The following is a 14,769-nucleotide window of genomic DNA, read 5'->3' as shown; positions in this document are numbered from 1 at the left end:
GATTATCATGTTTTTAAAAGTGTGTTTTGTTTGCACTGCCAGGTCCATGCCCTCAGGCTCATCCCGCTACCAAGGTTACCCCAGCCACCTCCAAAGGACAGGTGTGCCCCCTGAGGCCTACCCACCTGCCATGGACTCAAGTGTAGCCAAAGAGCAGAGTCGCGATGGAGGCAAAAACAGGGGAGGTCTACCTAAACACGTGCAGGACCAGCATGGGCCCTCCAGTAAATCTGACCCCAAGCTGTCCAGCCCCAGCCCAGGAGGAATATACCCAGGTTCTTATCCCTCGGCTTCAGGCCGTCCCCAGCACCTGCTGCCTCCCCAGCCGGATAACCCTCCTGGCCGTGGAGAAAGCGGTACACCTAGTAGGGAAAAGACTCAAAACAAACCGATGTCCATTCAGGAACAAGAGCTCCGAGCACTCGGTAAGACCACCATGACTGCGGCCAACTTCATAAACGCGATTATTATGCGTCAAATTTCTTGTGAAACGGGGATGCCAGAGACGGGCTCGCTTGTTGCCAGCAGCGCCACTGATGGTAAGACGCTCTGGATCCCAGGGTCCCCCTCATCACCCAGACCCTCCCCCGTCAGTCTGTGGCCTATTGCACGCTGTGGTGATTGGCATTATCAAATCAGCCCAATTCATTTACATTTTTTTAATTTCAATGCTATAATTTTTTTGCTTTTTTTCCCCAGTTTTATTATTGGTTTTTCTTTACAGACTTAAAGACCACCAAGGGTGCCCTCTGGAAAACCATACCTCTAGCCTGTCCAAATTGGCCCTGACTGGCTTAGATTAAATTAAAAGAGGCCGTCTACAAGCTTGATATAGCATTGCTAAAGTATTAATGGCTAATAACCTAATTTTTCTTAAAGAAGATCCTAGGTGTCCTTTAAGGTAGCTAAAGCTGGTGGGACATTAAGGCAGAAAATCTTTTGCTGCTTTTTTTTGTTTTCCTTTTGTTGAGGATGTGAATTTAACATGTGGCACCCCTCCTCCCTCCCATTCAGCTGCTTACTTTAAACAAAGTATTTCACCACATGCACGTGGGCATGACAAGAGTATATTAGATGCCTGAAAAGGCAGTTATCTGCAGGAGGCTTTTATACCCCATGTTCAATAAGCCCTCTGTAAATCAGGCACTTTAGAAATGCAGTGTCTCTACTTCCCTGCTGCATGTCTTATGAGACCCTCTTTCCGGCAGATATTCAAATACCTATTTGAAACACACGCTACTTCAGACAATAACCACATACAATGGGAATAGAAAATTGGTGTAATAGAAGTTTTATTAAACATCATGGAAAAGCCTTACCAACCACCAAACTCACTCCCTGGGGTCCCAGAGAGCACCGGTGCTGCACAGAAGGAGGGTGGAAAGGGGAGGGACATGGTAAAGACTGGGGACACTTTCAGCCTTCCGGGGGGGAGGGGGGTACTGCAGCTTCTGGCCCTCCAAATCTCTGCATGTTCCTGTTTATGGCTCACTGTAATCTATGCTGATTTTTTTCTTATTTTCTTCTTTTGTTTTTTCCACACATGCCAAACGCTCAACACATCTCTCTCAATCAAGCCTCTGGGAGTTTGTCTGTCATTTGGAATGTGATTTTGTTTTGTTGTTTTCTGCTTGTAGAGCAATGTGTCACATCTGTATTCATATGAGGCTGTAGGGCAAGTAACAAGTGCATGCTGAGTTTAAATGAGTGTTGTGGGCCAGTATACTCATTTATTTACAGTAGTCAACAGGATGCATGCTTCTCAAAACAGATGAGACAGTCAAGAGACACATCACCACCACCTTGCTGTTGGCATGCATCCACAAACTAGTAGGCAGGACCACAGAGAGAAATACAGACTATTGTCAGCTGCTGATGAAAAGAACCCAGAGTCTCTTATGCTGTTGCTAGCTAACAACAAATACCACAGCATGTTGTCCCCCCGGGGGACTCGTCTTCTCTGGGAGTCCATACAGGCAGTCCTGCCCCCCACACTTAACTTACATCATCCTCATTTGAGCTGAATACTGTAGTGCAAGTGTTGTGTAAGAAAACACATGAGACCTGATGCACAAGGGGACTTTAAATGTGTTCATGTGCTCGAGAATATCCAGACAGAATGTTGTAGCCCCATAATGGTTCAGCAAATTTAAAAAGGGAAATTGGAGTAATAGATTCAGTTTTGTATTGTCAGTATTAAAAATACTTTTAAATGCCCCTTGTCTCCAAGGTGCAGTGCCTTTGTGATTTTTCAACTCTGCTCATAGTCTTCAGTGCATCAGTTATGAAGTGACATTTTTGACTTCTTCATTTATGAGTCACTGATGCAAAACCAGTTAGTTTTAGCATCATTTCTGGTCAAAGATCGGCTCTTAGGTCTATATGCAAAGCATACACTAAAAATAATTAAGAAATCTGCAGTCACTCATACACATAGATAAGCAGACTAGTATTATTGTAGGAACTCTTGCACTTTGAGCTGTCATGTGCAGATGCATCATGAAATGTGCAAATTGAACATCTACCATTAGTCTTGATGGATGAACAGATATTTCTGGAAAACACATATTTTCATTAGGACATTTTAAAGTTTTTGAATTGTATTGATCGAAACTAATTTCTACATGTGTGGATGTGGTTTTTGTTTGTGTGTGCGCGTGTGTGCGTGTGCACCTTTGTGTCTTGTCTTTGGATTTGACTCTCAGCTCCGCCACACGGTCTCTACCGCCCTCCGTCTGAGGAGAGACTGTCTCCAGGCCAACAGCCCCCGTCTCCCTGTGTTAAAGGCAGCCAAAGGGTGGTCACCCTGGCACAGCACATCAGCGTAAGCCCACTTAACTACTGCATCACAAAAATGCCAAAACAACACAATATCAAATTATACTCAAATCTCAATATTTCAGTGTTTTTAAACTGCTCAGCAAAATAACATAACATGATGAACAAATTATCTAAAAATTGTAATGAGGGACAGTACATGACAAAGCACGTGCTGATAATGTGTAGTTGGGTTTTTTCCACAGTAAAATAAAATTCTACAATACTATCAGGGGATTTGTATGTATGCGAGACAGTGCTGTGTAATGTCTGACGTGATGTCTTTACATAAACAGGAGGTGATAACAAAAGACTACACCAGGCAGAGCCAGCAGCAGCAGCAGCAGCAAAGCTACCACGGCTCTCCTGTCCTGGACTTGACCCGTCCACCCAGTGCCTCCCAGCCCCCACCCATTTCACAAGAGTCTGCCCAAGGGTCCCGCTATCAAGAGGGCCTTGGTGGAGAACGTAACAGAGACCGGTAGGAATCACCATCAAGACCCTCAACCTTTGATACTGATGTTTGTAATTTTACAAATAAGGGATGAAATGACTAGAGGTCAAGTATGCATTACAGCTGTTCATATTTATTATTAGTAGTATTTTTAAATCACAGCAGTAATTGCATACACATGCTGTAAATATAATACATCTTTTCGAATTCTGTCCAGGTCTCCCCCTCAGCCCAAGACATCACCCGTCAGCGTTTCAAATGACGGCATTGAGCCAGTGTCTCCTGCTGGAGCTGGCTCTGAGCCTGAAAGCCAGGGAGGAGCCTCCTACCCCAGCGAGCAGGGAGAGCAAGGGTGAGTCCCTACATCGCTGCCTTATTGTTTGTATTGATTTGAGTGGCTGCAGTCACCTGAAAAGCAAGTCAGGCTGTCTACATAGAATCCAACTGTGTCCAATTTATGTTGAACACAGCTCATCCAAGATTTACATCCGCACTGCTGCAGAATATTTGCCATAGTTTAATATTCAGTTGACATGATAAATCCAGTGTTTGAATAAACTGAACAAAGTCTGGTCATGTAGTTGTCATACAGAAGAGCTTTTTAAAGTCCACACCAAATGGCAAGTCAATCCCGACCCAGCTCATACCTTGTGTTTATCGATTTTTTCTTCTTTTTTTTTGTCTGTAAATTGTTAGTGAAGTGTAGCTCGAGATTGCTCACAGCAATCTTGTCCCCAGATGAAAGTGGTTTTAATGTTGCCTATTGCTGTTGTTGGCATCGTTGTCATGGCGACATGAACTGCTGGTGATTGTGCTTTCTGTTGCTGCTGTGTTTAGGCATTAACATTAATTTGCTATCAGCCCCTAAATTGTAGAGGCAGAATGTGTCTTATCTTCCGTGTACAGTTTCTACAACCAGTGTAAATGTAAGAAAACATCAGAATTAGAAATAAATATGGACTAACTGAGCCGTCGCTGTCTGCCTCAGTTTCACACTTGTTCAATAACTAAAGACGTTGTGGCATAATCAGAGTTCAGGGGTTACACTGATGCAGCTGATTGCAGGCAAACAGTGCTAATTTTCCCGTGCCTTGAATATCTTGAACTTGAATTAATGTGTCTGAATGTTTATAGGTTAGTTGATTAAATATAATTGTATATATCTGTGGTAGCAATTATGGCCTCTGACAGGTCCTGTGTCCATCTAAAAAGCACTTGAATTCTGGGATTAGGGATGGAATAAAGGGTCTGTCAGAGGGAGTGATGTGGGCTTCAGTTGTCAGGGATCACAGGGATGGATGTTTCCCTGGCAAAGCTTATGCTAGGATGCTAAATGGCAGACTTGTCAAACCTCAGATTCAGGAGTGACATCGTCTGTAATAGCAGTAAAATACTGGACCTGTTATTTATTGTTGCAGAGACACTCGAGCTGTCACAAGTTTGTACAGGTTTGTGCTCTGATCCACACAGTTGCTGCTGGTAGTCAAATACTTACTACACTACTCATTTTCACAAATAGAATCTCTCAGTAAAGTGCAGCAGTGAAGTGTTTACATGATTGCATCTCTGCTTTGTGTCAGTAATGTTGTACTGGTGGGGGTTGCAGCTGAAGTGCTTGGTATGAGTGCTTGAACATTTTTTCCTAGCCATAAAGTGGTATATTACCAGGATGGGAGTCGCTCTGGGTGTCCTCGTTTCAGGATTTGTTTATGATTGAGCGGTCTCAGGTTACTAGGCTGTTATTGCTCACGAGCCTTGGAATAGTCATGTGGCTACAAAATGTAGTTATGTCTGCAATGTTATATTGAGGGTATTGCTGTTCACCCTCGAGCGAGAAGGAGCTCATGCACCCAGGTAAAGCATTCGATCTGATGCCTCCTTCTTGAGGGATGCTTGAACAAGGAGGCAAGCCCTGAATCTCACATCCCAGGGGAATTCCTCAGTAAGGGAAGATGCTAAAGCTGAGGAGAAAAGAAAATGTTTGCTTAGCCTTGCTATCACCACAAAATTTACAGTGGTGAATGGTTAGATGAGTGGACGGTTTATAATTATAACATTTGTTACAACGTAGTTCCCCTTAAATGCTGTTTAGATGGGTCAATTTTTGAATTTAAAAGCAGTGCAGATTTCATCTCTGAAAACAAAGGCTGCCTACAAATATTTAAATATCAGCATTTTGCCACAGTAAATAAATCATGAGAACATCACAGGCGTCAGATTTTTGTGTGAGTGTGTGTGCTGACCTGCACTACCTTCCCTCCTACAGAATGGGCTCCCGTTCTCCTCCCAACACCTCTCAGCCTCCAGCGTTCTTCAGCAAGCTGACTGAGAGCACCTCAGCTATCGTGAAGTCAAAGAAACAGGAAATGATCAAGAAAATGACCGTGGTGGGAAATGACAGTGATTTCAGTAAGTCTGATCTCAGAGGCACAGACATGAGCAAACAAGTCAAACTGGAAGAAGAAACCTTATGTTTTATCTAACAAAGTGAATGGACCTTTAACAATGAAACCCTGATTGCATTTTCAGATTCTGGACAGCCAGGAACAGAAATCTTCAACATGCCAGCATCGACCACTGCAGGTAATTTTAAAAACCACATCCATCTATCCATTTTCTATACTCCGCTTAATCCTGTGTAGGGTCGTGGGGGAGGCTGGAGCTTATCTCAGCTGACTTAGGGCGAAAGATAGGTCGCCAGTCTATCACAGGGCAACAAACAGAGACAGACAACCAAGCACAGTCACATTCAAATTTCAAAACATACCTCAGCATGTCTTCGAACTGTGGGATAACATGCAAACCCCACAGAAGGACCCCAGGCCAGGGAGCGAGCCAGGGATCTTCTAGCTGTGAGGCAACAGTGCTAACCACCTCCCCACTAAAACCACATCATTATCAGTAAATATTTAAAGTGGGAAGACAGACTTTCACAACGCATCTTTTATTTGTCGGAGCAAATGTTGTTGTAAAGCAGAATGATGAATGGCACATTGAGGTCAAGACCTTTCTAATCCCTTCGACTTGGGGAAAGTAATTTTATAGAAGGATTGCAAAGCTTGCATCATTTTCCAAACAAAATGATTTCGACATGTTTGTGAAATTGGTCAAATGTATCAAAAGCATGCTGAATGCAGCTTCATCTTTTTGTCCGTTTAGTTAATAATGCAAGGTGGGATGGCTTGCAAGAGGGTTAATTCAAATATATCTGGTAGGAAATCCGTCACTTGACATTGTCGACCAGCTGCACGCGACAGTATCTTGAATGAGAGAGCAGGAGAATGACAGTTGAATGGTTTTTCTAGACTCGTATCTATTCAAACGACAGGGCAGCTCTCTTGCATGTAGTAAAAGTGAGAGTCTCCGCCAAAGCAGAGACCTTGACCTGGAAACGGTCTTATCGGAAGGTTGATGCGTAAAGTCTTAACAAGCGGATAAAATTCCCCTGTGATATCATCCAAGATTTGAAAGTAAAGGCTCCTCCCTGACTGGAGCTGTGGGGCTGTTCTGCTCTCGTCCTATCCTTTATCAGCTCTTACGTTGATCTTAGTCAAAGTCTCTTTGGTGGTTATTATATTCATCTCCATTGCTTACAACTCTTGTGACAATCTTAAAACAAATTACCATCACCACCTGTTTTATTTATCTCTTTTCCTACTTTCTCTCAGATACTTTTTGCTCCTGTGGTTCTCTCTCTAAGTCGTTGTATTCTGTCTTATGCTTCCTGACCTTCTCACCTCTCATTGCGCTTGTTCTGTACCAACAATATCGTTCTCCCTTTTAACATTTTTAACACTTACAGGACCCGTGAGCGTCCGCAGCCACCCAGTTCAAGAGGCACCTGGTAACTCAATAGGCCTGGAGGCCATCATAAGAAAGGCCTTAATGGGCAAATACGATGATCAGCCAGAGGAACGCCCTCCATCCAACGCTGCTAACCAGATGGGTTCTGGTGTGTCTGCCGACGGACGGCTTGAGGACTCTTTCTCACAAGGTGCCGCCTCCTTTTGCACTTTGACCTGTTTTGTGGTTTAACTATTTCCTTGAGTGCAAATAAGTCTCCATTTTATTTTTACATTATTTGTGTTTTCATCTAGTCAATGGCACTTAGTATTGTCCTCATTTCAACAGCACTCAAGAACACACAACGCTGTGTGTTCAGTATTTTATTCAGTGTACTGATGTTGTCTGTCAGTTTTATAACCCCTCAAATTAACTTCAGTATTAGTTTGTCTCAATATCAACTTTAGTTAGAGAGTAATATGACCATAACTTACTACTTCAAATCAGTGATTCTCTTTGTCTGTACGTCATCATGTAGACCTTGAAGTCTAAATGATGGCTTAACATCAACTGGCTTGAACTAGTCACATTCTCTCTTGTTAAAAACCTCTCTGTCCTCTGCAAAGTACACCCATAACACTTTGTTGCATCAAGGAGGATTCACCAAACTCCTCCTCTGACCACCTCCCTGCCAGACTTTTAGGATGACTTTTTCAAGAACTTTTAGGCATCTGACTTTTTAGTTTCCAGCAACTGACTTCAGATAAGTAGCCAGCAATCTCTTTCCTGTACAGAGCCTAAACACACTTGACCTTTCCTGTTGATCACTATCATCAGTCTGAGGAAATCACAGCCTTCTTTTAAAGCACATTTTCTATTGTATCAAATGTTACTGGTTAATTCTTTACTTAGGTCTGCTATGAAATGTTGTGTAACAACATGTCAAACAATAACTTATAATTGTTTAAGAAATGTATTCAAGGACTGACTTGTGCTTTTTGCTGTCTGTTCATTGAGAGCATGCCCTTAACATATGCATGACTGGATGGCAGTTAGAGTGTAGGAGGCAAGAGGCAACGTAGGATCAGCAGCTCTGAACACAGTTAACTGTAGATTAACCTCAAGCTCTGCCTCCTTTATTTGCAGGCGGGACAAAGTCCTCAAAGAGCAGTGGACGTTCTAATGGGCGCAAGGCCAAGTCTCCAGGACCAGGTCTGTCAGGGGGGGAGAGACCGTCCTCTGTGTCCTCAGTCCACTCAGAGGGAGACTGCAACAGACGAACTCCCCTCACCAACCGTGTCTGGGAGGACAGGCCTTCATCTGCAGGTATGGACTAAGATGTATTGTTAAAGCCCACCTCTGGAGTCTTTTTTGCCTTGATAACATGTCCATCATGTGTTTAGAACACATATGAGCACTATGAGCATTCAACTCCACAGCTGAGCATTGACACTGCAGTGTACTGATGCCACTCAAACACACTGATACAGATTGTCTGGGTTTGATTATTATGATGGAAAACGACTAAATATGTAACGTTGATTCACAGAGATGAGTTTTTTGTGGTATAATCAGCAACCAGAGAGGCACTTCAGCTATTTTCAACACAATTTTCATAGAAAGGAGAATTAAAACTCAAAACAATTCTGTGGCTTTGCTGTTTGCAGGTTCAACACCAACTCCCTTTCCATGCAACCCGCTGATAATGCGTTTCCCCAGCGGGACAGTGTCTGCTCATTCCCCCTCCTCTGGCCAACAGGGGGGCCAGGGCCCAGGGTCAGGACCTGGACAGGGTCGCTCCTGGGAGGAGGAGCCCAAGCCTCTGCTCATGTCTCAGTACGAGACCCTGTCTGACAGCGAATGACCGGAAATGCCACTGTACACCAGGACCCGCTAACAGTCAACCACCTCTGAGCTGCTGCAGCCACACACACACACACATATACATACACACACACCTGCCGAGGCATCTGCAGACCTAGCCACACCATTCCAACCTGCATTTCCTCCATTAGTCATCAGGCAAGGATTGTGCCCTCCTTTCACGCAGCGATGAAGTGGAACACTGCTGCTCCCTGTGTGTGTCTGTGTGTGTGTGTATGTTTGCACTTTCATGTTATGCATTCACTCCAGGACTACTCTAAAGGACAAATCACTTTTTTTTTTTCCTTTTTTTTTTTTTTTCTTTTTAAACTTTACTACTTTTCCTCACTGGCCTTATCAATATAGACACATTGACCTGCACCTATTGGGTATGTCGGTCTAATGTGCTTACACTTGTGTGGAAGGGACTCTGAGGTCGTGCTGTCGGTCCGGTCAGGAGCCTGATGATGGCTGCTCCAGTGACAGATAATTTGGCCTGAGAGCAGCGGCCCACACAGCGAGGAACCTCGCATGTTTCTTCATGGTGAACTCCAGGTGCAGGCGGCCTGTGCACTGCTACCACTACGAGAATACGTGTGGCGGGACAGGAGGAGAATCGACATCTTGTTTTTTTTTTTGGTTTCGGTTCTTTCTTTTTCTCCTTTTAATTCTGTCAGTCCAGTCCTGTGTTTGGTGAGCTGAGACCTTTAGTACATTTTGATGGTGAACTTTTGATGGTGTCATTTGTTGTCTCTCTTATCTGCAATGATGTATCTTTTTGGGGCCGGGGTTGGGGGGGCAGAGATGGTTATGCGGGAGGGTCATATCATTGGTTTACAGGGTAAACATGCTGTTCATTGCTGATGTCATCATATATTAAGGAGGGCCCTGGAGAAAGGCAAAGCCCTGCTGACTTCAGGAATCCACTTGGGGAGAGATGATTTGCCAGATGGATGGCACTGAGACAAGTGACACTTTCTCACTGTTTTTATATTAACCATGTCTGTGTTTGTTGAAACAATTTTTGGATATTAAGCACTTAGTTGTCAATCTGTTCACAATGGCATTTTTAAGAATCTGTGTTTCCTGGGGCAGGTGAAAAACGGACTCAAGAAAAGCATAGAAATCCCACTGTGGAGGTATCCTTTAACACCTGTCTGTTTATTTTGGTCTTGCCACCTACATTCTTTAGCGCTCCCACACTCAAAGCGACAATCACATTTTAGTGAACGATGAATAAGCCGCTTCGAGCAGGTTGCAGACCGACCTTAAAGCTGCTTAAAGGCAAATTCCACAGCATCACTCGGAGTTTCCTTGCATTAAAGAGGTGAAAAAACAAAGCCATCTATGACCCTTGGTCCACAGCAGCGTTGGCTTCAGCTGGCCTGCCAGAATCCCGTCTAGGAGCTGTTGTGACGGTCTGACCTCTGACCTTTTACTGCCCAGCAGAGGCACTGAGACTCTTCATCCAGGCAGATTTTGTACAGTTATGAGATATTCCTAGTGTTAAGTGCCATTTATTTTACATATACAATACTGAAGTTACCAAGTGACGCACAATTTTTCTTTTAGCCCCCCTAACCAGGGTTCATACTGTCCACACAGGGAAATCTAAAACAAAAAGCAAATGAAACATCCTGTTTTTTTGTGTGTTTTTGTGTGTGTGTTTTTTTTTTTTTTCCATTTTTTTCCAAATCCGTCACTGCCTTAGCTTTTAACTGCTTCACTCAATAAATTTATCCTTTAAGCAAGACAAAACAGTGTCACAGGACAGCTTACCTGGACCTGCACCAGACATTTTCTTCACTAAGAGATCAGTGAAACTACTTCAAGTGTACTTCATTGACCTTCTGTTAGCACTGGTTAGACGGAGTTGAGGGCAATGCACTTGAAAGCATTCAGGCAGTTTTATGTACCATCACTTGACGTGTTCTCACATTGCAGTATTTCAAAGGTCACGCAATCGGTTTTAGTGGTTTAGAAAGACTCACCTCTATCTCTAGTCCATTTTGTCACTGTGGGTTCTCACAACACAAACATGACTGTTATCGGACTACCTCCTCTCCCTCCTTCATGCTACCTGTCGATGGTGATGCATCTCACATGCCTTACCTGCAGAAAGCTCATCTCAGCCATTTTTTAGGTTTTTGTTTTTTTTATCAACACTGATGGAGAGTTTGTAATTTCAGGCAAAGCAAAAATACAGCCAGGCTTTGTACATTGGTCTCTCTGCGTGTATATCATTTATCCACTGAAAAAGTTCAAGAATGTGACGCTAAACAGACTAAGCCATATCCAGCTGTCCCCTAAACCGATGACTAATATGTTGTTTTTAAAAAGTATACTGAAATGAATTTTAACATGCATCCTTTTCGTTGTTTGTCCGGTGCACACACGTGTCATTATAAAGCAAATTAATCACTCAAACCTAACAGGACAAAGTTGATTGCTGATGTGTTCCCTGGACTGTCCAACGGTGGGTGGGTTGGGGGGGAGGGGGGGATTGACAAACAATACATTGTTCAACCATTTTGTGCATATTTTTTTTTTTTTATTATTATAACCCACTGTATAATAGCAAGGATTGTATATACAACTGAAGAGATGTAAATATTTATGTGGCTTGCTTCAAGGTTGGTATTACAAAAAAAAAAAAAAAAAAAGAAATATTCACATGGTTAAATTCTACATGCCCACCAGCAAGCTTTGTGGATAGCAGTGTAAAAATGAAAAACAAAAAAGACACTGCCTTAATGTTTAAATAAAAAGCTTATTGCCATTCATCGTCTCGGTGTCGCATTATTTATTGGTTTTCACTGACTGTCTACATCCTCACACTTTGTTTTCATCACTCTGCCTTGCAGGGAAACTCCACAGGCACCCAGTAATGAAGGTCAAGGTCCAGCAGGGGGCGATACGGGCATATTTTAAATTTATATATTGAACACATTTGACAGAATTGTGGAGGAGCTGCTTTATGACTGCATGCAATAATTGGACAAAAGCTGTTGAAATATTTCCCTGACCTACATTATTGCTGCAGCGGATGGAGTGCGGAGTTGTCTGTGGAGCTTGTTAGTTCCTCCGATACAGATCTGCTGCTGATCTGCTCTCCAGTGATCTGCTGTATGATCATTCAGCTCACATGAAGGTCAGACTGCATGTTGTTCTCCTCCTTATGTAACTCCCACCAGCTCTGCAAGGTTACCATGTTACAAAGGAAGTTACTTAAGAGTAGAACTCGAGTGCAGTTTTGCTTTCATACATACAACATGGAAAAATGTCCTTTTGATACGCTGCTACAATGTAATCTATACTTACTGTTACAAGTATGAACGTGACATACTTTAGACTTCTTCTCTACTACAGTTAAATATTGTATTTATTTATTTTTTTTACCATTTATTTGAATAATTTGTTTGCAGGTTTACATCTGTGTTTAGTACAGATAGACCACTATATTTATTGTCGGTTCGTTATTACTGATGTATAAATGGTAAGGACCTGTTTTTGAGCGTTAGGTGGACTGGTTTGTGCTCATTTTAATAATTTTCTAAGCATTTGTATTGAGAAATCTCTAACAATGCTGTTGTTGGTCTTTCTATGTGGAGTTTACGTGTTCTTCCTGTACCTGTGTGGGTTTTCTGCAGGTGCTCCATCTTCATCTCACAGTCCAAACACAGGCATAAGTAGCTGTAAATTGGCTGGATTTGTGTTTGCCCTGTGATGGACCAGTGATCTGTCCAGGTTTTCCCCCTCCTTGTTCCAGGTGTCAGCTGTGGTAGATTTCAAACCCCCTGCAATTCTATGGATGAAGCAGGTATCGATGGATAGCATATACTACTGTACAGTCATAAGGATTTTTTTTTTTTTTTTTAGTTGATCTACATTTAAATATACTTGAATTGTTCTCTCTTGAATCGTGTCACAATCTGGTATTGCTCATCTCACTTGTTGCAAAATGTTTAATGTCTTAAATTATGCATTACTTACATCCACGTTTAAAGTAATGGAAGAAATATTTAGGTCCTTCATTTCAGTTAAAGTACTACAACCACACTATGCAAATTCTCCACTACAAGTAAAGGTCCTGCATTCAGTAAAGCTATGCAAGTCTATCAGAATCAAAAGTAGAAGTAGTTATTCTGCAGAAAACCGGTCTCCATCCATGTTTTATGGTGATGTATGGTGTTTTTGGATCAATATTACTGCCTAATTGCATATGCTGCATGTTACTGCTATAGATGTTTAAGGTTGAGCTCATTTTAACTACTTTACATACTGTTGGGCAATTTAAACTACAGCAATGTATCGTATTGTATTAGGTCTTTGTGGCGTTGATATCCTGTGAGAACCATATATCTCTGAAAAGTCAGCTTTTCATGAAAAACTGTTCTGAGATCAGCAAATTCAAGACGTTTTACAATATATATATGATCGCATTTCTTAAGACGTAAGAAAGTGTTTCCAACCCAAGAACGAACACTAAATCTTTGAATGAAAAAAAAAAAAAAAAAGATTTATCAAACTTGAAGAAACATGCCTTTCGCTTGTCATTACGTGGAGGAAAAATTAAATTATAATCTGAAACGTAAGTAAAGCTATCAGACAAATTTAGTTGAGTAAAACGTATGAAGCTGCATAAAAAGGAAAAACTCTAGTAAAGCAGCAGAACCTTAAATTTGGTCTTGACTAAATCTACTTTGTTGCCTTCCACCCCTGATGTTTAATTGCTTGCAGTTTTCTTTTGCTCTGTCTTTGCACATTTGAGCAAATAAAATAAACTGGATCCCACTGATAAAAGCATCACTCCACAGCACTGTAGTGGCCAAAGAAATCCACTGAGTACCGTTGAGTTAGTGATCAGGTACTTCAGGTGAGTGGCTGTGCTTCTTCCAGAGCACAGACTGAGAGACAGATCTGGCAAAGTAAAACCTCTCATGACAACAACAGATAAAATATTTTTTATGCTTCTGGGACTTCTGTGCAGTGGAGTAACATAGCTTTCATGAATCCTTTACTGAGTGCTGGTTTACATTCTTTGATTTGCTGCCGAGACAGTTAAAATTCAGTCCTGCAGTTTCATTTGTGATATTAATCAACCTGAAGCTTTTACTTTAGTTTGCCGTATCATATCGTTTCTAAAAGAGCTGTTTTATCTGCTGATTTTCACACTTTTGAGTTTGTTTTTTTTCACAAACTTTTACTGCTTGGATTTATTCACAGGAACCAAAACAGCTTTGACAAATGAGGCCCTGGTAAATGTGAAACTGCGGTCAGGCCTGTTTGCTGCTTCACTGTCAGGAGGCACCTCGGCCTTATCCAGCGCCGGAGAGAGACGGATGAGGCGCTGAATGATGTGAGCTGCTGTGGAGACCCTGAGGCACCGGTCCAAAACCCTACGCCAGCGCTGGCTGCAGGAGCTGCTGTTATTTTAGTTGCAGGCTGATATTTAAAGCCTGCAAAGGATATACATGCAGAACGATTGGCACCTTAATTTACAGTCTGGTTTCCTCGTGTACATAGAGGGGAGGTTCCTATAATGAAGGAAACCAAGAGCCACAGAGAATATAAAGGGCCGGAGTTGCGGATATCACATTTATTTTCTTTAATTTTTAATCTTTATCAGGTTTGTCTTTTACCAGATTGATAGCTTTACTAGTTTTTGAGACTTATACACTTTAAATACTGATCAGTTTGCTTAACTCTTTAAAAAGCATCATATATATTCTTATTTTCTTAATTCTTTTCTTTTGCAGCATACCAGTTTCTGTAATACATAAAAGAGTGCACACTGCATCATATTAAATGTGGCAACCCTCCCTGTCTCTGTCAGACTGATAGATTAATCC

At 42.1% G+C, this 14,769-nt stretch overlaps 1 protein-coding gene across 7 annotated transcripts in view; it reads left to right on the top strand.

The window, feature by feature from the left end:
* ncor2 (nuclear receptor corepressor 2) overlaps positions 1-11,698 on the top strand; it is a 93,478-nt gene extending 81,780 nt beyond the window's left edge. For all 7 annotated transcript variants that reach the window (XM_008276717.1, XM_008276720.1, XM_008276721.1 and 4 more), the window contains 9 exons: positions 43-425; positions 2,706-2,824; positions 3,114-3,298; positions 3,489-3,623; positions 5,538-5,680; positions 5,801-5,854; positions 7,074-7,265; positions 8,201-8,380; positions 8,722-11,698. In XM_008276717.1, the coding sequence (XP_008274939.1) occupies positions 43-425; positions 2,706-2,824; positions 3,114-3,298; positions 3,489-3,623; positions 5,538-5,680; positions 5,801-5,854; positions 7,074-7,265; positions 8,201-8,380; positions 8,722-8,918 (1,588 nt within the window). In that variant the 3' untranslated portion in view covers positions 8,919-11,698. The remainder of the gene's footprint in view (positions 1-42; positions 426-2,705; positions 2,825-3,113; positions 3,299-3,488; positions 3,624-5,537; positions 5,681-5,800; positions 5,855-7,073; positions 7,266-8,200; positions 8,381-8,721) is intronic.
* Positions 11,699-14,769: the final 3,071 nt, after the last annotated feature.

The sequence above is a fragment of the Stegastes partitus genome, unplaced genomic scaffold, assembly GCF_000690725.1.
Source record: "Stegastes partitus isolate 25-593 unplaced genomic scaffold, Stegastes_partitus-1.0.2 Scaffold79, whole genome shotgun sequence".
NCBI classification, from domain to species: Eukaryota; Metazoa; Chordata; class Actinopteri; family Pomacentridae; genus Stegastes; species Stegastes partitus.
The sequence above is the reverse complement of the archived record's forward strand: the minus strand, read 5'-3'. Positions and strand labels throughout refer to the sequence as shown.